At 51.6% G+C, this 20,763-nt stretch overlaps 1 protein-coding gene across 1 annotated transcript in view; it reads left to right on the forward strand.

The window, feature by feature from the left end:
* The first annotated feature begins 7,285 nt into the window (after positions 1–7,285).
* Mki67 (marker of proliferation Ki-67) overlaps positions 7,286–20,763 on the forward strand; it is a 28,347-nt gene continuing 14,869 nt past the window's right edge. Inside the window, exons 1-11 of the mRNA XM_048336077.1 lie at positions 7,286–7,437; positions 9,603–9,681; positions 9,769–9,884; positions 11,677–11,743; positions 13,244–13,289; positions 13,661–14,743; positions 15,749–15,924; positions 17,334–17,655; positions 17,750–17,868; positions 17,981–18,152; positions 20,026–20,181. Coding sequence (XP_048192034.1) covers positions 7,346–7,437; positions 9,603–9,681; positions 9,769–9,884; positions 11,677–11,743; positions 13,244–13,289; positions 13,661–14,743; positions 15,749–15,924; positions 17,334–17,655; positions 17,750–17,868; positions 17,981–18,152; positions 20,026–20,181 — 2,428 coding nt within the window. The 5' untranslated portion in view covers positions 7,286–7,345. The remainder of the gene's footprint in view (positions 7,438–9,602; positions 9,682–9,768; positions 9,885–11,676; positions 11,744–13,243; positions 13,290–13,660; positions 14,744–15,748; positions 15,925–17,333; positions 17,656–17,749; positions 17,869–17,980; positions 18,153–20,025; positions 20,182–20,763) is intronic.

Raw genomic sequence — 20,763 nt, forward strand, 5'->3', positions numbered from 1 at the left:
TCACTTAGTATAAATTTTTCCAAGTCCTTCCGTTTCCTTACAAATGGGGCAATGTCATTCTTTCTGATAGAGGCATAAAATTCCATTGTTGTATATGTACCACATTTTCCCGATCCATTCGTCTACTGAGGGGCATCTGGGTTGGTTCCAGATTCTAGCTATGACAAACTGTGCTGCGATGAACATTGTTGTGCTGGTGGCTTTAGTGTGTTCTTGTTTGTGGTCTTTTGGGTAGATGCCCAAAAGTGGGGCTGCTGGGTCATAGGGGAGTTCTATGTTTAGCCTTCTGAGGAATCTCCATACCACTTTCCAGAGTGGCTGAGCCAGTTTACATTCCCACCAAAAATGAAGTAGGGTTCCCTTTTGGCCACATCCCCTCCAACAATGGTTATTGTTAGTTTTCTTGATATAGGACATTCTTATTGGGGTGAGATGGAATCTCAATGTTGTTTTGATTTGCATTTCTTTTATGGCCAGTGATGTAGAGCTGAAATCAGGAATACAACTCCTTTTGCAATAGCCTCAAAAAACATAAAATACCTAGGAATAACCTTAACCAAAGAAGTGAAAGACCTCTACGATGAGAACTTTAAAAACATGAAAAAACGAAACTAAGGCAGAACTAAGGAAATGGATAAACCTCCCATGCTCCTGGATTGGGAGGATTAATATAATCAAAATGGCAATAGTGCCAAAGGTTATCTACAAATTCAATGCAATACCCATTCATATCCCAACACAATTTTTTAATGAAATAGAGGAAGCAATCCAGAAATTTATAGGGAACAATAAAAGACCCAGAATAGCAAAAACAATCCTAAGCAGAAAGAACAGTGCTGGAGGAATTACAATACCCAACTTCAAGCTGTATTATAAAGCTATAGTAATAAAAACAGCTTGGTATTGCCACTGGAACAGGCCTGAAGACCAATGGAACAGAATTGAAGACCCAGAAATGAACCCACAGAACTATGCCTACTTAATCTTTGATGAAGGAGCTAAAAAAATAGGATGGAAGAAAGATAGCCTCTTTAGCAAATGGTGCTGGCAAAACTGGTTCAACACCTGCAACAAACTAAAATTAGATCCTTATATATCACCCTGCACCAAAATCAATTCCAAATGGATTAAAGACCTCGAAATCAAAACAGACACCCTGAAAACACTAAAGGAAGGAGTAGGGGAAACACTTGGGCTCCTTGGCGCAGGACGGAACTTCCTTAACAAAGACCCAGAAATGCGATAAATCAAAGACAGGATGGACAAATGGGACTGCATCAAACTGCAGAGCTTCTGCAGGGCAAAGGACATAGCTTGCCAAATAAACAGAAAGCCCACAGATTGGGTAAAGATCTTTACCAGTCATACAACGGAGAAAGGCCTCATATCTAAAATATATGCAGAACTAAAAAAAATTACATTCCTCCAAAACAAAACCGCAAAGAACAAACAGCCTCCTCAACAAGTGGGCTAAAGACTTACAAAGAGACTTCTCTGATGAGGAAATGAGAATGGCCATATGAAAAAGAGCTCTACGTCACTGCCCAGTTCTTCCTCTTGAGTAGCGGGACTAGCAGCATGAGTTTGCAGCTGGACACCCGAGCTACTTTTTCATCAAGGGGGGGTTGCGTGTGGTAATAGTCTAGGGTGATCCTCCTCCTCCTCCCCCGTACTGGTTACATTTCTACAGAGCTCACAGCGGTGTGCGCACAGTGAGGTGCAGAGCCCTTCTTGCCTGGCCGGGGGGGGGGCACTGTGGACCCCAAGTTCCCATCCATTTCTCTTCCCTTTCCTTTATTCTGTCCTTCCTTTCCCTCCTCTCCTCCCTTCCTCTCTCACTCTCTGCTATCACTGTAAACTTGAGACAAAGAATTTAGACATATTTGGTATGTCTGAATGCACAGCAGTTACTATTTTTACCAGGGATCAAACTTTCCCAGTATTCCACACGAAGCCCCTTCATTTTGACTTGTGGGTCCTTAGATATGACCCCAGCAACTTCTGAGACCACTTTGCTTCTTGCCACGACCAAAGGTTCTATTCTTTTTTTTTTTTTTTGCCAGTCCTGGGCCTTGAACTCAGGGCCTGAGCACTGTCCCTGGCTTCTTTTTGCTCAAGGCTAGCACTCTGCCACTTGAGCCACAGCGCCACTCCTGGCCGTTTTCTATATATGTGGTGCTGGGGAATCGAACCCAGGGCTTCATGTATACGAGGCAAACACTCTTGCCACTAGGCCATATTCCCAGCCCTGACCAAATGTTCTAGAAGCATCCTGTACATTTGCTGCGGGGGCGGGGGGAGGGCGTGACATGCTGTTTCTAAAGAGACCTGGATCCTTGTAGTGGAAAGCAGTATTTCAAGATCATCAGCAAGGAGGTAAAGAAGGAACCTCACATCCATTGGAGAAACTCAGTGTCTCTTCACTATGAAGAACTTCCTGACAGAGTCTACTTTCCAAGAGTAAGAAGCTCAGGGCACCAGCAGTGCACACCTGTAATACCAGCCATTCAAGAGGCAGAGATCTCCAGATCCCAGCTTGAAGCCCGCCCTGGGAAAGAAAGCCCCGGAGAGGCTTGGGAATGTGGCCTAGTGGTAGGGTGCTTGCCCAGCATGCAGGAAGCCCTGGGTTCGATTCCTCAGTACCATGTGCACACAAAAAGCTGGAAGTGGCACTGGGGCTCAAGTGGCAGAGCGCTAGCCTTGAACAAAAAGAAGCCAGGGACAGTGCTCAGGCCCTGAGTCCACGCCCCCGGACTGGCAAAGAAGAAACCCGCCTGGGAGACTCTTATCTCCAATTAACAAGCAACACGAAGAAGAGGAAGTAGGGTAGAGTCACGTGGAAGCGTGCCAGATATGAGTGAAAAAGCAAGCCAGAGAGTGAGGCCTGGGAGAGGGGAGGGGGGAGGGGGAGGAGAGGACAGGGGAGAGGGAGAGACTTTTTGCTCACAGTGTTGGGGGTCCAGGGCCAGGCCTGACCCCCCCCCCCGGCTCTGTTCTGGTACCGGTGGGGGTAACGGTGGCTGGGCTCTGTGGGCTCCAGCAGCAGCAGCAGCAGCAGCAGTAGCAGATGTCTTGCTTCTTCTAAAACAACCCTGGGAGGTCTGCAGACCACCCCGCAGCCAGTGCTCAAGGTCCACTGGAGACCACGCCTCTAGAAGATTCTACCACTGCCGTCCCCCGACCCCCAACAACCCAACAGGACGCATACACAAACCCTATTCAATCCACAGCATCAGGAAATGCAATGGGTGCTCTTTCCTGAAAGCTAAAGGAGAGAATGCACCGTGTATTCACACGGACATTTCCAGTCCCAAACAAGCCTGAGGGGATAGAGTCCGCTGCCTCTGTGGACTTGTGATTGCTGGCAGCGCTGAGCGCTCTCCCTTCTCAGCCTCGGCCCCACGCCCCGCCCCACACCCCACGTGCAAGCATGCGGGCGCTGATTACAACCCCGGCCCCATGAGAGTCAAACCTCTGAGGGGGGCTTGGGCTCTGCCAAGGCCCACCCAGCATCCAGGCCCATCTAGCAGACCGGCTGGGAGGACGGGGCGGGGGGGGGGGGGGATAAACCCCTCCCCCAAGTCCTTCAGTGTGCCTGTGTGTGTGTGTGTGTGTGTGTGTGTGTGTGTGTGTCAGTTCTGGGGCTTGGACTTGGGATCTCCTGCTCCTATTCCGCTTTCTCCACTCCAAGCCAGAGCTCTGCCACTTGAGCCACACCTCCACTCTTCTCCCCGTCTTCTTTCTGAGTTTATACTTGCACGACTTTTTTTTTAGGCTGAACAAAACTTCTGTTCTTGGTGGTGTCCACATAGAACCCACTGGATTCATCCCGGTGGAATCCAGAGGCTCGTAATAATGACATTAATATTGCTACCAAAATAATGATTGAAAAACTCATCGTGCTTGCAGCATATAATTTCTAGGGTCCTTTTATCCTTAGGGAATGTCTCCCTAGACACGTGCTATGAAATCATCAAGAGGTTTCAAATTACTTTATTTTTCTTCATGTGGCTATTCTGTGGCCCGATACACATTTTTCATGTATACTTTCAGAGTTTTCTTTTTTGAACTTAATTGGTTTTATATTTTTGTAAGCATTAGCCAAAAGTATCAAAGAAAGTAAGTATAGAGAAATCTACCTTCCATTTCTCTTCTCTGACTCTTAGTTTTTACATTGTATGTTTGGCTCTCCACTGTTTACTTTTAATAAGAAGCAGATACAGAATTCATTATTATTATTATTATTTTGCCAGTCCTGGGGTGTGGACTCAGGGCCTGAACACTGTCCCTGGCTTCTTTTTGCTCAAGGCTAGCACTCTGCCACTTGAGCCACAGCGCCACTTCTGGCCGTTTTCTATATATGTGGTGCTGAGGAATCGAACCCAGGGCTTCATGTATACGAGGCAAGTGCTCTTGCCACTAGGCCACATTCCCAGCCCCAGATATAGAATTCTGTCTACCTACCTTTTGCATTTGCTGTCTGGATACTCTTATATTGAAATCTTTTGGCGGATAAATGGACTGTTAAAAGATTAATTCAGTTTACCAAATCAGCTGACAAGTCTAGCATTAATTCTGTTACCTCGTTCAAGATAAGCAGAGATGTATGTATTGTACGAATGTCTGGTTCTGCTTGTACAATCTGGTGCTTAAGAGTGCTTATATTTATGTTCTAATGGTGATGCTTATACAAATTCCTTGATCTGATAAATCCTTTGGTTTTTGTTTCTTTCATCCGTCTATGGGTCCCTCCGTACGGGCATTCGGAGAATGAGCTAAACTCGCCGCTCTCTCGGCAATGAACTGAAGTCACATTCCTTTCTGCCAGGCCTGTACCAGTAAGACAGTTGTGCACAGTGCTTCCCTGGGATGTCGGGTTCATGGCTCCTCAGCTGCAGTGACTTCCGGTCTCCGCCCAGTGCCCACACCCTCAACATCACACAGTTTCCATGGGAGTGGTCACTTCAGTGTCATCATTTGGATATGGGACACACACACACACACACACACACACACACACACACGGGCCCATACCCTCAAGGTTTAGGCCCCACTGGGAGTTTCAAGTTTCGAGTGACTGAAATTTGACCCAGAAATGAGTGGTGTTTTTTAAATTAGGTCATCAATTATCATTATGATAACTGATATCAGTTAGGACCATTGGTAGTGTTGATCTTTCTTATCACGTACATTCCGTTTTGTCTGCCGTGTCAGGAGCTCCATGAAACAGTGGTGTCATTGGTCATCTTGTGAGTGTCAGCCGTTGACACAGCCGTATTTTATCCGCTGCTGACATGCCTGCCCCCCCGACCCCCCCCCAGCCCCAATCAAAGCCACAGGAAGGAGGGTGCCCACCAGCACCCTTTCTTAACCTGTTTTGTGCTCGTCTTTCCTTTCTGTATTCGAAGGATTCTGTTCTGTCCTCTTCTGGGAGGCTGACTATCCACCTTTCAAATCATCTTTGAAGAGGGTTTAGGGCTCGTTCCTCTCTCTACCCCCATTAAATATGGCAGACACCCATGAAATCTGCGCAGTGAGCTCAAGAGTTCTCAGTCTTCACATGTGTTCTCCCAAGAAATCCAATAAAGTCCAATGAATAAATCCAATAAAAGTCACTCTCAATAATCCCTGGTCTCACTGCTTATTTTAAATTCTAGGATATCTAGGGAACAAGGATTTAAATATTTATTAAATCAGCAAGAAGAGCTTTGACATATGAATTGATAATTAGGCAAATAACAAGCCACACAGAACACTGATCAACAATCTGAAAAATGACCATTAAAACTGTAAGGAAAGTGTTTAAACTTACTAGTAGTACTGAAATTCATATTGAAATGATATTCTATTTCTGGTTTAATCTATTAGCAGAAATGTTTAAATGCTAATTAAAAAGCTGCTATCAAACAGGCATGAAGTGGATAGAAACGTTGTTACAACCTTGATCCCAGCACTTGGATCTTCAAAGCTCTCTATTTAGGACACAATCTAGAATCTAGAACAGAGATGTTCTCAAAATGTTCACCACATTTGCACTAGTGAATTATTAGGGAAGTCGTAAATGTTCAAACAGAAGAAAATAAGATATCAAAGTGATGCCTAAAGCCGGTGAGAAAAAGCTAATACTATATGAAAGTTTCAGAAACTTAAAAGTGTTTGCATATATATAAACCTAATGTTTCCAATGTAAAACACATAAAAGCGACACCGAGAAATCATGATTGTGACGTGTGTGTATAGATTATGGGTCATAACCTCAGATTTTATCGGAAATGCACCCCTGAATGGGAAGTCACAGGGATGGGGAGGGTGAGAGGTGGAGACTCTGGGCTGCAGGGGCCCCTGGACACTGCTTCTTGCGATTGACCGGTGGTGTGGGTACCTGGTGGCCTGTGAGGATAGGCCCGTGGATTCTGGAAACTTCCCAGGTTCACCTTCCTCCCTGGAAGGCTTTTCCTGCCCATCCCAGGCCCCTGGGTCTCCAGCTGCATATTCCTGACTCAGCTGGGGCCAGGAGCCAAGCCGGAAGACTGTCTTTCCAGCTGCAGATGGGGAGGTGTGTAGAGTGAAAGGTGCAAAGCTTAAAGTTCCACAGCAAGCACCCACCCACACAGTGCTTCACCGGGAACACACCTAAAGACCGGCTTTCCCGGGGGACTGCGGGCCCCGAAGGCTCCCGGCGCCTCGCCTTCCATTTCCTGCGTCTTCTTGGAATGGCGCGCCCGGGGCAGCAGGGAGCGCTGGGCCCGGACTGGGCCAGGGGACGGCGCGGGCACGCGAGCCCCGCCCCCCGCCAGGCTCCGCCCACGGCCCCGGCCCCGCCCACCCCGGCCCGGCGCCTCCTATTGGCCCCTCGCCCCGTCGCGCTGGCCAATCGCAGCGCTTAGCGCCAGAATTCGAACCACCGTTTTCTTTTGAATCGGGCCGGCGCGGAGCGCGTCTCGGGCGCGGGATTGTCACCGGGTCCGGCGGGCGGCGCGGGTGGTCGGGGCGGTGCGGGGCGGTGCGGGGCGGTGCGGGGCGGGGCGAGCGAGCGACTTGGGCGGCCGGACTCGGCGGGGAGGTGCGGCGGACCGCCCGAGGCCTGGCGGGGTCGCCCGGGCCGGACCACGGTGAGCCAGTCGGCCGGGCCGGGCCTCCGGGCGGGCGGTGGCGGCGGATCGTGGGGGTGGGGAGGGGAGGGAGGCGGGACGGCGGGGTGCGGAGGGCGCGGGGAGCCCCCCTCCCAGCCCGGCCCCCAGGCGGCCCTCAGGGTGACCCCCCCCCCTCCCGGTCCTGCAGAGCGGCGCGCGTGCTCGGCGGCGGCGGCGCCCGCACTTCCGCCCCGCGCGGGCGGCGGGCGGCGATGGGGCCCCCGGGACGCCTGGTCACCATCAAGAGGAGCGGCGTGGACGGCGCCCGCTTCCCGCTGAGCCTCAGCAGCTGCTCGTTCGGAAGGTGAGCTCGCCCGGCCCCCCGCGCGCCCGGGCCGCCCCGCTCGCCCGGCCCGCGCCCGGCAGCTCCGCAGCGCGGCTCTGTGTCCAGACGCGTCCCGAGAGCTTCGGGGAAGCGTGCTGGGCTCCCAGCGACGCCCGCGGGGCCGTCCCGGGGCTCCGTGTGCCTGGGCGCGGGCCGTGGCCGTCACTGTCACGGGGGAGCTCCGCCCTCGGGGCCCCGGTGCGGGCCCTGGGGAAGGGCGACGTCCCCCCCCCCCCAGGACCTTCCTGCTCCCCAGGAGGCCTTTGGCGGGGTCGGGGCGCCCTTCCCCCCGGAGCCGGCACCCCAGGCAGAGAGGCCAGGGCGGCCGTCAAGATGTGTCCCGCTGGAGCAGCCTGGCTTCCCTGGGCCTCCCTCCCTGCACCGCGCGCGTGTGTGTAGGCGTGTGCGCGTGTGTGTGGTCACTTGGTGGTTATTATTAATATCGCTATACGGTAGGATTTGTGAATTTCATACGTGTTTGGGCATGTGATAGGTGGGAAGGAATCTGCTTAGCGTCTAGAGGTTCCTGTGGAAGAGAATCGGAATGGTTAATAATTCAACACGGAATGGATAGTTAGTCTCACCACCACTGAAGCCCGTCTGGGAAGCTACTGGGGAACCTTACTTGGTGGTGGTACACGGGCAGACGTGGGAATTCTCACTAATGTGCCATGTTGTTAGCATCTGTGGACCAGCAAGTTGAAGCTAGGTTTTGCTGGGGGGGGTGCCCTCCCCCCTGTTTCATTTTGTTCCAGTCCTGGGGCTTGAACTCAGGGCCTCAGCACTGTCCATGAGCCAGGTCACAGCTTCACTTCCTGCTGTCTGTCTGTGTGTGCGCACGCCCACACACTTGCTGTTGGTTAATTGATGATAAGAGTCTCAGGGACTCTCCTGCCAGGGCTGACTTTCAGTGATAATTCTCAGATCTCAGCCTCCAATAGTAGTTAGAATTATAAACATAAGCCACTGGCACTCAATGATATTTTTGTATTGTGTATACATATATGTAAATTTATTTTTGTTATCTCTAAGTAGTTGTGTTAAAGAGTTTCAAGTCATGGTGGCATGGTGCGTGTGTGTGCTCATTCTGTGTGCTGGTACTAGGGCTTAAACTCAGGGCTTAGGACTATCCCATCGTTGTTTTTTGCTCAAGGCTGGAGTAGTCTTCACTTTAGCCACAGCCCCCCTTCCAGCTTTTTGCTGGAAGTCTTACTGACTTTGCTGCTGGGATCACTGGCTTCAAGCCTTGAGCCTCAGATCTCAGCCTCCTTGAGTATCTAGAGAGAGTTACAGGCTTGAGCTACCACTGCCTGGCTAGTGTGTAGCTTCAGGGCAGCAGTGAAAAGCTCCCAGACAGTGGTATTTGTGCCACACATGTGCATGTGTGCAACTCATTTAATTGTTTGAATGACAACATGACCTAATAGTATAATCTATCAAAACCTATCCTATAATATAACCTAACATCATCTATTTCTTTATGAAGACACAGGAACAGAGAGCTGCTAGCTTGAAATCTGGGGCTGTGAAGGCCGGAATAAAATACCCATAAAACATAAACAGACATTTATTTACTTAGTTTTTTTCTTTTTTCTTTTTTTTGCCAGTCCTAGGGCTTGAACTCAGGGCCTGGGCACCGTCCTTGAGCAAAAGAAGCTCAAGGCTAGCACTCAACCACTTGAGCCACAGTGCTACCTCTGGCTTTTTCTGTGTATGTGGTGCTGAGGAATTGAACCCAGGGCTTCACGTGTGCTAGACAAGCACTCTACCACTAAGCCACATTCCCAGCCCCTATTTAGTTTTTTAAAAAGCACTAAAAATACTATTCTTCAGAATTGGTATAAAATACTTTGTGTGTGCTTTTTAAGTATGGTGGTTTATAAATTGTAGCTGGTGTTCTAGTTATTCTAAAACCAGTATTTCTAAGCACTCCATGTGCTAAAGGTCTAGAGTCACTTCTTTCTGTGTGACATGTATGAAATACAGACCACGGGCATGGCCATCCTCGCTAATCCTTATAACTACAGATCAAGTGTGCTGGCCAAATTCGGTTTTATTTTGAACAATTGAGGTGATTTTAGACTTTGTTGTGAGGACAACAAAAACGCCTTGCTTATTTTTGCCTTTTTTTTTTTTAAATGAAGGGATATCGAGTGTGACATTCGTATCCAGCTCCCTGTAGTGTCAAAACTGCATTGCAGAATCGAAGTCAGCGGGCAGGAGGTAAGTGGGTGGCCGGGAATCCATTTCCCAAGCGCTCCCCTTTGGCCTGTAGCTGGTTACACACACCTGCCTTCTCTCCACCCGTAGGCGACATTATATAATTTCAGCTCCATAAATCCGACCCAGCTGAACGGGTCTGCCATTGACAAGCCCGTGCACCTGAAACATGGCGATGTTATCACCATTATCGACCGGTCTTTCAGGTAGGTACGGCGTCACTGGACCGTGGACGAGCATCCTCGTTCAACGCGGCTCCTCCTTTAATGCTGGCCAAGGTTGAAATGTTTCAGACCTTCATCTCCAGTGCCGATACTGTAAAAGCCTCAGGATTTCTGAATGACACAAGGGCTCAAATGTGATGGAATCCCAGGATTTGAGGGCACGTAATGAGGCAGAGGCGAGCTGACTTGGTCCTAAAGAGGCTGCTTGAACTGAGAGCCTATGAGTACTACATGTCCAGACCCTAATGTTCTCCCTTGATTAGGGCTTGCGTAGTATAACTTTCTCCACCCTGTGATTTCAGCTTTGTCTAGGTCTTATGGCATATATATGTTGATGCTTAGAACTTGCTGTCAAGTAACGTTTTTTTTTTCATTTTGATAAATACTATTTTGTATGATCCAAAGCAAAGAATATCCTCTTTGGGTCTCACTGTGTGCAGAAGCCCAGAGGAGGATGGCTTGCTTTTGACTTCTTGGATTGTTGTGGTTTTTTTTTTTATATTTTATTATCATTTTTGTTCTTTGCCAATCTGAGATTTATACTCTGAGCTTCATGTTTGCTTTCTGGTCCTTACCACTTGAGCCACACTTCTAGCAGGATCATTTGCAAGTTACTTTTGAAGACAAGTCTAGTGGAGTCTGCCTGGGCTGGCTTTGAATCTTAGTCTTCCAGATCTCAGCCTCCTGAGTAGCTAGGATTATACCCACAAGCCACTTGCATCTGGCTGTATTGACCTTTTAAGTCATTGTAAAATGTTCTTCGTTATGTACTATTTTAAAAGACACTTTTAGTGAGAATAGACTTCTAATTAGGAAATATAAGCCCGGAATGAACTGTTCACCGAAGAGAAACGAATTCAGTTAGACATCAGTTGAGATGATTAAACACCCTCTAGAGTGGAAAGTGGGTCTTAGGAAGAAGGATTTCATTCAGCACTCCGATGTCATGAGGTGCTGTCCCCAAAATGCCTGGTTATTTCAGATCTTACGTGGCATCTGACTTCAAACCTGGCCATTTATATCCTTGAGGCCCCGGAAACTACATGGTGAATAAGGAAGGGTCCCATCGGGGCTTTGTAGCTGAGGCCCGAGGGAACCGTTGTTCAGCCTGAGAATAAGGGAGCACCCAGAACGCTCATGGCTCTAAAGCGTTGGTTGCTCTGTCTTGCCCTGAAGTGCGTGACTTCCCCCACGGTGTGAGTGGAGAGCAGGTTGATGGAAGGCCCGCTGGGGCCTGTGGATGACCACTCCGGTGTGGAGGGGCACAAACCTCGCGCGGCTCACATCACCGTGGCCAGTCAGTAGAGGTTCACCTCGTTTCGGCGTCAGAGAGCGGCCTTCCAAAAGAACCCTGAGGACATTTATATGATTGTTACACTGCAAAGACATTTTCCTAACTCTAAACTTCTATTTTTTTTTCAGGGCAAATAGAAAATATATTTTATTTGTCTAAGATTAGGAATATAGATTCTAGAAAGAAAAAAAAAATCAGTGAAGGTGTTGGGAAAACTATGTGAAAGGAAATCACCCAGGTTTTAAAATTTTGCCACCCAAGGGCTTTTTTTTTTCATTTATTATTATTTGTTTTAATAAAGTAGGGTTGATGGTAAGATGTGTCTCTAAACTTACTTCTGTATGTAAGACGATATTCTGAACAAAGTCTGAAAGGCTTCCTTGGGAGGTCTGTGAATATAACCCAGAATTCAGACTTGAGCCTCAGGGTACACCCCCCCCCCCCCCTTAATCTAAATCTCTCTTATTCTGGGTATTGCAGGTATGAAAAGGAAACCCCTCAGGATGAAATCAAGTCAGATGAACTTCCGGGAAAAAGACAGGAAAAGGTGATAGGAAATACTGTTCGGGTGTGGGCTGATTTGTTATATTTTATTGAGGTGGATTTTGACTAACGTTTGCTTGGGATTTGATCTCCTGATCCCTGCCTTTAAGTTACTGGGATTATGGGAATGAATCGTCACACATGTCTTCATTTTGGATGTTCAGTCTTAAGATATTCCTATTGGGGGCTGGGAATGTGGCCTAGTGGTAGAGTGCTTACCTAGCATGCAAGAAGCCCTGGGTTTGACTCCTCAGCACCACATACACAGAAAAAGCCAGAAGTGGCGCTGTGGCTCAAGTGGTAGAGTGCTAGCCTTGAGCGAAAGAAACGCAGGAATAGTTCCCAGGCCCTGAGTTCAAACCCCAGGATTGCCCCCCCACCCACCAAAAAAAAAATTCCTATGTGAATTTGAAACTTCAAAATTCTCATCTTCCACAAAGGTAGTTTTAGAAGAACTGTGTCAACTATCTAGAAATTCGAAGGTGTTTATAAATGAAGAAGCTCAAATTTTCTTAACACTTAAAAGTTTATTGAGTGAGGTGTGTGTAGGTTCTGCTAGGTTCTTTGAGAATGGGAAAATGGTGTCAGAAATCAGCCAGGTACACTGGGAGAAGACATTCTAGCTGGGTTTATGTCACTGTAAACGCGTGAGCAGTATTCCTGTAGGATGACTTGCTACTTAGCATGATCTTCTGTCTAAAGCAACAGAGGAAGGCGGGTCGGCTAAGCCAGCAGAGTTAGCTAGTTGAGCACAGTCCACAGGGGAGATGAACGTACCGCGTGAAGACCACGAGGACTAAGGATGAGCCCCCTCCTTGGGAGGGCCGTCCCGCGGGCTGGGCTCGCAGGCGTGAGCCCCCCGGGCCTGGCTGCCACACCTCGCGGGTACCTTGATGAGAACTGGCCACGTTCTTTATCTTTGGTCACAGTTTGGGGATTTTTTTTCTCCCCTTGATCAACAGAAGTTCCACAGGAAGACCATGAAGGCACTGCGTGTGTTGAGGCAGGCCAGGGGCGCTGGGGCTGAGGTGGCGGCATGGGGGCGGTCCTGCCCCCCACGTGAACCCTAACTTTGGGGCTCTCCTACCCAGCGAGCGTCTGCCAGCCAGGAGGACACGGGCTAAGCCAACTCTGAATTCACTAACACACCCTGAGCCCATTTCTGAGGAAACTCAGGAAGTGTGAAGTCCTGTACTATGTCGCGTTCGCAGACAGCCTCTGTTCTCCTGTCATGTGACGTTGGAAGGAAACTTAAAGAGAGGTCGCTGAGTTTTAGCGTTTGCTTAAGCCTGTGGTTTGTATTCTGTTCTAACGATTTATGTACATACATAGGACCACCCAAGAAGCGCTTCTGTTAACTAAATGACTTGGGCCGTGTCTGGGTCAAAGCGTGAACGTCATGTAGGAATACTCTGGCAAAGAAGCTAATTGACAATGTGTGTTTCGTGAAGACGGTCGCCTCTGGGAGGTGCTAAGTCTCTGCTGTTACTTTCCCGTCCTACAGGCACCGGCGCGGCGGTCCTCCAGATCCAGCCTCTCGGCTCCCCCTGGTTTGTACCGGTTGGGTGGTGTTCCTGGAACCTTCCGGATGAGCGCTGTCATGCACGGGAGGGACCAGGAGCGGGGCGGCTCGCAGTCTGTTCTCACTAGGCCGTGGGAGGCCGGGTTCTTTCACCAGTCACACCCGGGCAGAGCGCTGAGCGCTGGGGTCCACACGGCGTGTGCGTTCGCTTGTCACTGGGATTCTGGGTGGCTCGGTCGCATCACGGAGGCAGGCATCAGACTGTCAGGACCATAGGGTTGTACAACTTAGGCAGCTAAGTAGCGTGAGCACTCAATGAGAAGCTAAGTGAATGCCACAGTGGTTGATCATTGAGAAAATGTTGAACTTCTGTTTCTCATTTCATAACTTATTGCCAAGACGGGAAAGCTCAAGATTCCAGAGCCCATTCAAAAGTCACTGCTTCGAGGTCTCAGGAGCCCGGCGAGGAGCTCGTGGGAGACGGCACTGCCCCGCACGGCTCAGAGCGCAGGGAAGCCGCGGATCCAGCTCGCGTTCGCTCCCCAGAGCAAGTGGGCAGCGATGGGAAGCAAGCAGGACCGCCTCCTTCTAGGTGTCCTAAGGAGAGTTCCAGGGTGACGGCGAGCCCTTGTGGAGACCTGAGGCCCTTGCCCTCCACACAGAGCCTTGACAGTAGCCAGGAAACGGGGTCCCCCTTTGAGAAGCCGTTGCCCTGCGCACAGAGCCTGGACGGTAGCCAGAAAACGGACTCTCCCTTTGAGAAGCTCTACCAGTCGATGAAGGAGGAGCTGAGCCTCAGCTCACAAAAACAAAGCGTGGCACAGAACCGGAGGAGATCAGGGTTGCAGCCTGATAGTGCCAGAGAGAGAGAGAGGAGGGAGACCCAGCCCTGGGTGTCACACAAAGCGAGACCCAGGTCCAGCGACACCGTCTATGTCAAGGCCGCCTCTCTATCCACCCCAGAAACCAACCACACCCAGGAAGAGGGCGTCGGGGCGGGCCCTGTACACGCTTCCTACAAGGCCCGGAGGTCCAGCACTTCCAAGGCTGAGGCTAGAGCAAAGACCCCAGGCCGGTCCTCCGAGCAGCAAGAGGACAAAGTCGCCTGTGTTATGGGAGGAGAGTCTGCGACCGTGGGCGGCGGCGAAGGCGTCGGATGGTCAGCTGGTAGCATCGTCACTCCTCGGAAGCGCTCGAGTGGAAATCCCACGCCGGCCATGGCCGAAGGAGCTGCTGGCCCCACCGAGAAGTCGGACGGTCTCGCTCTGAGAAGCAGCCGCGTTCGCGTGGACGAGGAAGGGGGGCCGCCTTCGGAAATCAGAGAGGAGCCGCTTGTCACTCCACGCTCCCCTCACACCAGAAACAAGATGCAAAAGGATCTCCGCGATGAGCCCAGCAGACGGGCGGTCAAACCCGGACAGACCGGCTCTGGGCTACCTGGTCTTAGCTCAGTTGATATCAGCAACTTTGGTGGTTCTATTAGTAAGTCGATTTAACTGTAAATCTATATCCCCCAAAAGGTGAATAGCCACCATGTGTAGAGATGCGGGAATCGAGACCTTCAGTCAGTCAGTCGTGGTGACCCCGCTGAGCTCTCAGAGCAGGTGATAGGGAGCGTGCTTGCCTTCCCGCAAGGGACAGGAGGAGACTCAGACCTGGACAGTGCCACAGGAAGGCTAGAGGCGGCGTCCCCAGCGCGTAGGGAGGCACGTTGCCGGCGCCACCTTTCAGCTGGCTTTTTACTCAGAGCTCCACGCTGACCTTCAGGCTATCCTACCTCAGCCCACTGTCTCCTATGGGTGCAGCCGTTTGGAGTCGGTCACTGGGAGTCTTCATCTCCCTGTTGTAAATGGGGAAACTGACCGGGGCAAGGGCCCACGGCCTGGCCTCTTCCTGCACACAAGAGGTCTCTGAGCACGTGGCTGCCTCCTAAGTCTTCATAGCGAGGGCCTCTCTGCACACAGCCTGCTGCTCAGGTGTGTTCCTCTGAGCCTTGCCCAGACTGGAGATGTGTGCCCAATGGTAGCTCAGATGTTGTGTGGGGGCCTCGGTTGCATGACTTGACCATTGCCTGGAGACATTTCAGCTCACATCGACCCACCAGGCAGGTCTGGGTGGGGCCCGTGTACAAGTTCCAGAAAGTTTGCTCAGTCTGCTACTAAAGTTGTGTCTGCATTGCCGATTCTACAGGACCAGCTGCCGCTGCAGGCTGGTCACTAGCACTAGCTTGAGCTGTGCATGTCATGGTATTTTCAGCATATTCAGAGCAGCCTAGTAGTGTCCAATCGGAACTTGTGCCTGGCTTCTCCTGAGATCTTTCTACAAATCCCAAGGCTTGCTCGGGCTTCGTCACTATTCCGTCAGGTTTCCGTACATTTTTTTTATGAGTTGTTTTCCAATGCTACCTTGGGATAAATTGTAAGTCCTTGTGTGGGTTTTTTTTTTTTTTTTCCCACTGCTCATTTCTTGTCTGTGCTCCTTATTTAGACAAGAGCGAGGGGGCAGCTTTGAAGAGGAGACGCGTGTCCTTCGGCGGTCGCCTGAGACCTGAACTATTCGATGAGAACTTGCCTCCGAACACACCCCTCAAAAGAGGGGAGACCCCAGGCAAGAGGAAGTCGCAGGGCGCCCTCACCCCGGCGGCCCTGAAGAAGATCATCAAGGTGCGGGAAGGGGAGCGCGGGCTGGGGTGCGGGGCGCAGAGCGTGCTTGGACTTGCCCTTCGGTATGGAAGACCCTGACCACCCACACGCTCCATGACTGCCCTGGCACACTGAACGGGCAGCTGGGAAGACTGGAGACGTGGCCCCCGGTAACCACAGGGAGCGTGGTGTTATTGCCTAGGCTTGTGGGCTGGAAGTAAAGCAGTTGAGCTGTGGAGGAGGAGAATCTGGCAGTCCAGCGTCCTCTCTGCACGGGCCTGTCTTAGGCCATGGCCATCTGTCGCTGAGCCTGGCTTCCCTCGGCATGTATTTGTCCACAGAGATCACCTTCCTAGCGGGCTGGGAAGGCTTTTTTTTTTGCCAGTCCTGGGCCTTGGACTCAGGGCCTGAGCACTGTCCCTGGCTTCTTTTTGTTCAAGGCTAGCATTCTGCCACTTGAGCCACAGCACCACTTCTGGCCATTTTCTATACATGTGGTGCTGGGGAATCGAACCCAGGGCTTCATGTATACGAGGTGAGCTCTCTTGCCACTAGGCCGTATTCCCAGCCTGCGAAGGCTTTCTTCTCTCCTTCTAGGGAAAGGACTCTGAGCCCTTGACTGGCAACCTTCCTTCCCTGTGGTGTAGTAAGCTCAGGACTGGAGCCCACGGCTGGAGTTGGCTGGGACTCGGGTCAGAGTTCCTCCTCCGCCTGAGCAGGCGTTCTCTCCGCCTTCCACCCGCAAGAGCTCAACCTGGGTCCCGCCGAGTGCTGTCTCCCCGCTCCGCTCTTCAATGAACGGACAGGGCTGGGCATGGCCGTGCACGGCTGTAATCCTGGCTACTGGGCAGGCAGAGGAGGATTGTGGTTCTAGGCCAGCCCCAGGAGAAATGGAGACCTTATCTATCTAAGAGAAATGTAATGCAGAAAGGACCAGGCTGCGGCTTACCCGGTACAGCACTTGCCTGACGAGAATTCAAACCCACATCTGCCAGAAGTCAAAAATTAGTAGACTTCATTAGGGTTGAAAGACAGGCCTTAGATACCTCGTGATTCAAGATGTAGACACGTTTCCTTCTCTTTGTACTGGGGCTTTGAGCTCTGCTGCCTGGGTCACGTCCTCATCGCGGTCTGCTTCTGTGTCTTCCAGATAGTCTTTGACCTAGGCCACCCTCGGAGGACAATTCTCCCATTTCTGCCTCCCGTCCAGCCGGGATGTACAGGCGTGAGGCAGTGCCCCTGGCATGTTGGTCGAAATAGAGCTCTCGTGTCTGGCCTTGAACGAGGATCCTTCCTGTCTGCACCTCGCGGGGAGCTGGGATTACGTTCCTGAGCCACCCGACCCGCCCGTGGCACGCGAGACGTTCCTTGCGGCACGGGTCGTGGCGGGCCTCTGGCGAGGCCGCTCATGGCCGTCTCTGTCTTGTCAGGAGCAGCCCCCGTCGGGGAGAGAAGGCTCTTCCTCGGAAGCCTGCCTGGCGGCGACGGCGCAGAGGGCGTGTGCAGGCGCTCTGGCTTCTAGTCCCGGAGCCGCCCAGCCAGGGCCAAGTGGCCAGAGACGCAGGTCAGGCGAGGCCTCAGCCGCCTCTGGGGGCGGCGGCTCCCCGGCACCCACAGAGGCTCCTAAGAGGGCGGGGAGAAAGAGCGCCGGCTTGTCTTCCAAGCGGTCGTCCATCAGCCGGGGTCAGCACGACATTCTGCGGATGATCTGCTCCAAGCGGCGGAGCGGGGCGTCGGAGGCCAACCTCCTGGGTGAGCTGCGGCGGCACGGACGTCGCGGGGTCCGTTTCCGCGTCCCCGCGAGCCTTCGAGAAAGCTCCCCGTTTTTTTTTCTTCCCTTTGGCAGTGGCGAAGTCGTGGGCGGATGTGGTGAAACTCGGCGCGAAGCAGATGCAGATGAAAGCGGTGAAGCACGCCCCCCCAAAGCCGGCGAGCCGGAGACAGAGGAGAGCAAACACCCCGAAGGTAGGGCGGCCCGGCCGCGCGCCGTCTCCGCACGCAGCGGCGGTGGCGTGTCGCTGACCCGGGCGTCCGCTTCGGCGCGCGCGTCTCATCCCCTCGCGGTCTTTTCCTACAGAAGCCTTCGGCCGGCGTGGGCCACCAGTTCGGCACCGGCCACGCCAACTCCCCCTGCACCGTCGTCATCGGGCGAGCGCAGGCGGAGAAGGTCAGCGTGCCCGCGCGGCCCGCCAGGATTCTGCACAGCTTCGCCTTCAGCCGGAAAATGGACTACAGCGAAGATCTGTCAGGTAAACGGCCCGAGCGCCTGGCCGCCGCGACCCCCGGGACCCTGGCCGTTGTGGCCTTGTCTGTGCCCGCCGGTGAGTGCGGCCGGAAGGTAAAGCTCGTGGCATGCGGGGGCAGGGCTCCGGCAGCTCTGGACGGAGGGGGAAGGCACTTTTCCATGGGGCGGGGGCGGGCTCTCGGGTGACCCCGCTGTCACACTGACCGAGGGACCCCGAGGGGGACTCGTCGTTTCTGAGCAATATTTTGCTTTATCAGGATTCACCTTCTTTCCACATTTGTTGACCATCTGTTTTGTTCTTCTTTTGAGAATGGTTCAGTTTATTTGTCCACCTGCCGCGTTGTGGATTCCTTGGGAATTGTGTTGTTATTTGTTGGTGGTTTTTTTGCTGGTACTGGGGCTTGAACTCTGGGCCTCCCACTCTCCCTTAGCTTTTTTTGGCTCGAGGCTGGTGTTCCACTCTTGAGCTACTTGCAGCAATTCACCAGCTGGTTAATTGGAGGTAAGAGTCTTTCAGGTTTGTCTGCCTGAGCTGGCTTTGGATTTTGATCCTCAGATTTCAGCCTCCTGAGTAGCTAGGACTACAGGTGTGAGCCATCAGCCAACAGTCTGCTTAGGTTAGGTTTTTTTTTTTTCATTTCCCCATATACTCCTGTTAACTATCTGGCAAAGATTTTCTCCCCTTCTGTGGGCAGTCTCTTCTGTCTAGTTACTGCTACCTTTGATGGACAGTTGTCAATCCTTACTCTTAATCTACTGAACTATTTGGAAGTCCTATTTAGGAAGCCACTGCCTTTGCCAATATGTTCTAGTGTTTTCCCTCATCCTTTCCCGTCGAGTTTCTTGTTTCTCACGTGGTGCTCCTCTACTGATTCTGAATCCGCGTTAGTGCAAGGCAACAGAGCGCTCCAATTTCAGCCTTTCTAAGGAATGTAACCATCACTTGAAGGAGGGTCCTGTGAGAAAGTTCTCTTAAGCCATTAGAGATGGAACAGTCTGCACTTCATTCTCCTGCCTGCTTGCTCGGCCCTGAAGGCCAGGCAGGAATGCGGGCTGTGGCTGTCTGCCACACACACAGTGTGCTTGATGCTTCCACTCCACTGAGCTTGGGACGGAGGTCACACTTGAACTGAGTGTATGGAGTCGTATCTGTATAATGTGTGCCAAGTAGCTTACCACAAGAGCTGTGTTTGGATAGATTAACCTTTATCTTTTACAGAACAAAAGAACACAACCAAAGCTAGATAGTGTGTATGTGTATAAGTTGTGAATATGTATTATGTACTAATATAAAAGTTACAAAACGTTAAAGTATGTATAGTAAGCCATGAAAGACACTTTAAGGTAAATGAGAAGGTTGTTGTACCAGGATTATGAATTCGGGCCTTGTTCTTGGTAGGTGGGCACTCGGCTACTTGAGCCACAGTCCACCCTGTTTTGCTTTTTGCTGTTCTTCAGCTGGTCTTGCGCTTAGGCTTGAGGCAGGCCTGCCCCGTGCTCCTCCTCCCTACACTGCTCCGGTAGCTGGGGTCATAGGCATGTCCCACCGGACCAGCTTACTGAGATGAGGCCTGGCTCTCCCCTCACTGTGGTCCTCCCAATCTCTGCCTCTGGAGAAGTGGGGTTACAGGCGGGCGCGGCCACCATGCCCACTCCAAGATGAATATGATTTTAAGCAATCAGCGCCCGAGCGTGGATTGTTGTAGCATGACGCTTTACAAGCTGCTGCCCGGAGTCTGATGGTTCTCGCTCTTGGATCAAATAACTCCCATGGACCACCTGGCCCGGAGTTCCTTCTGTGTAGGGGGGCCTCGTGTCCCGTTATGCTTTGTGCCTACGTGTTATGCATATGTCTACTTCATGTTCTCATTTACCAGGGATAACCGAATTGTTCAAGACGCCCGTGAGGGAGAAGCCACAGACGACTGAGCCCGGCTCCTTCACTCTTTCCAGTCCAGAGAACTTGCCTGGAAGACGGCTCCCAGGAGTGGATTCCGGGGACGCCTCTCTGTGCGCCACGTCTGAGATTTGGGGTTGGCCTCTTATTTCTTAGCACCCTTCTGCGTTTGCCCAGGACCCGCAGAGGGGCCTGTTCCATTACAGACAACGCCCTGTTCTTTCTCTACAACAGATTTTCCTTGGTAAAATGCCATTTTAGTTCAACTAATACTGGCATTTACCGACAGAGAGATAGAACCCAAGTTCATCAGTTAGGATGATTTCTGCCATGCTTTTAGTTTAAGAGAATGATGTGTGGAGAAATATACTGCCATCTTATAGTGACATAAACTACCAAAGGGAAAATGTGCACTTGTACAAGAGAAAGGTAGCATCTTTTATCCTGTTGGTTTCTTGCTCTGCTCTGGTCCACAGGAGCAGGCCGGGTGTGTATTTCCTGGCCTCCTGTTTGACCTGGTCAGAAGGAATAGCTTGCTCCACTGCCGGTGCTTGCTGGTGCTCGCAGTAGGCCGTTCCTTGTGCAGAGTGGAGGTCACGCATACCCAGTACGGGCCAGGCTGCCTCGCAGGGAGATGAGGGCAAGCAGCAAGGAGCTTGCTTATGTTGAGAGCAAAACGTGCCTGTTGCCCTGTCGGTGCCCGAGGTCACTGTAGCGA

Source organism: Perognathus longimembris, chromosome 2 (genome assembly GCF_023159225.1).
Source record: "Perognathus longimembris pacificus isolate PPM17 chromosome 2, ASM2315922v1, whole genome shotgun sequence".
NCBI lineage: Eukaryota > Metazoa > Chordata > Mammalia > Rodentia > Heteromyidae > Perognathus > Perognathus longimembris.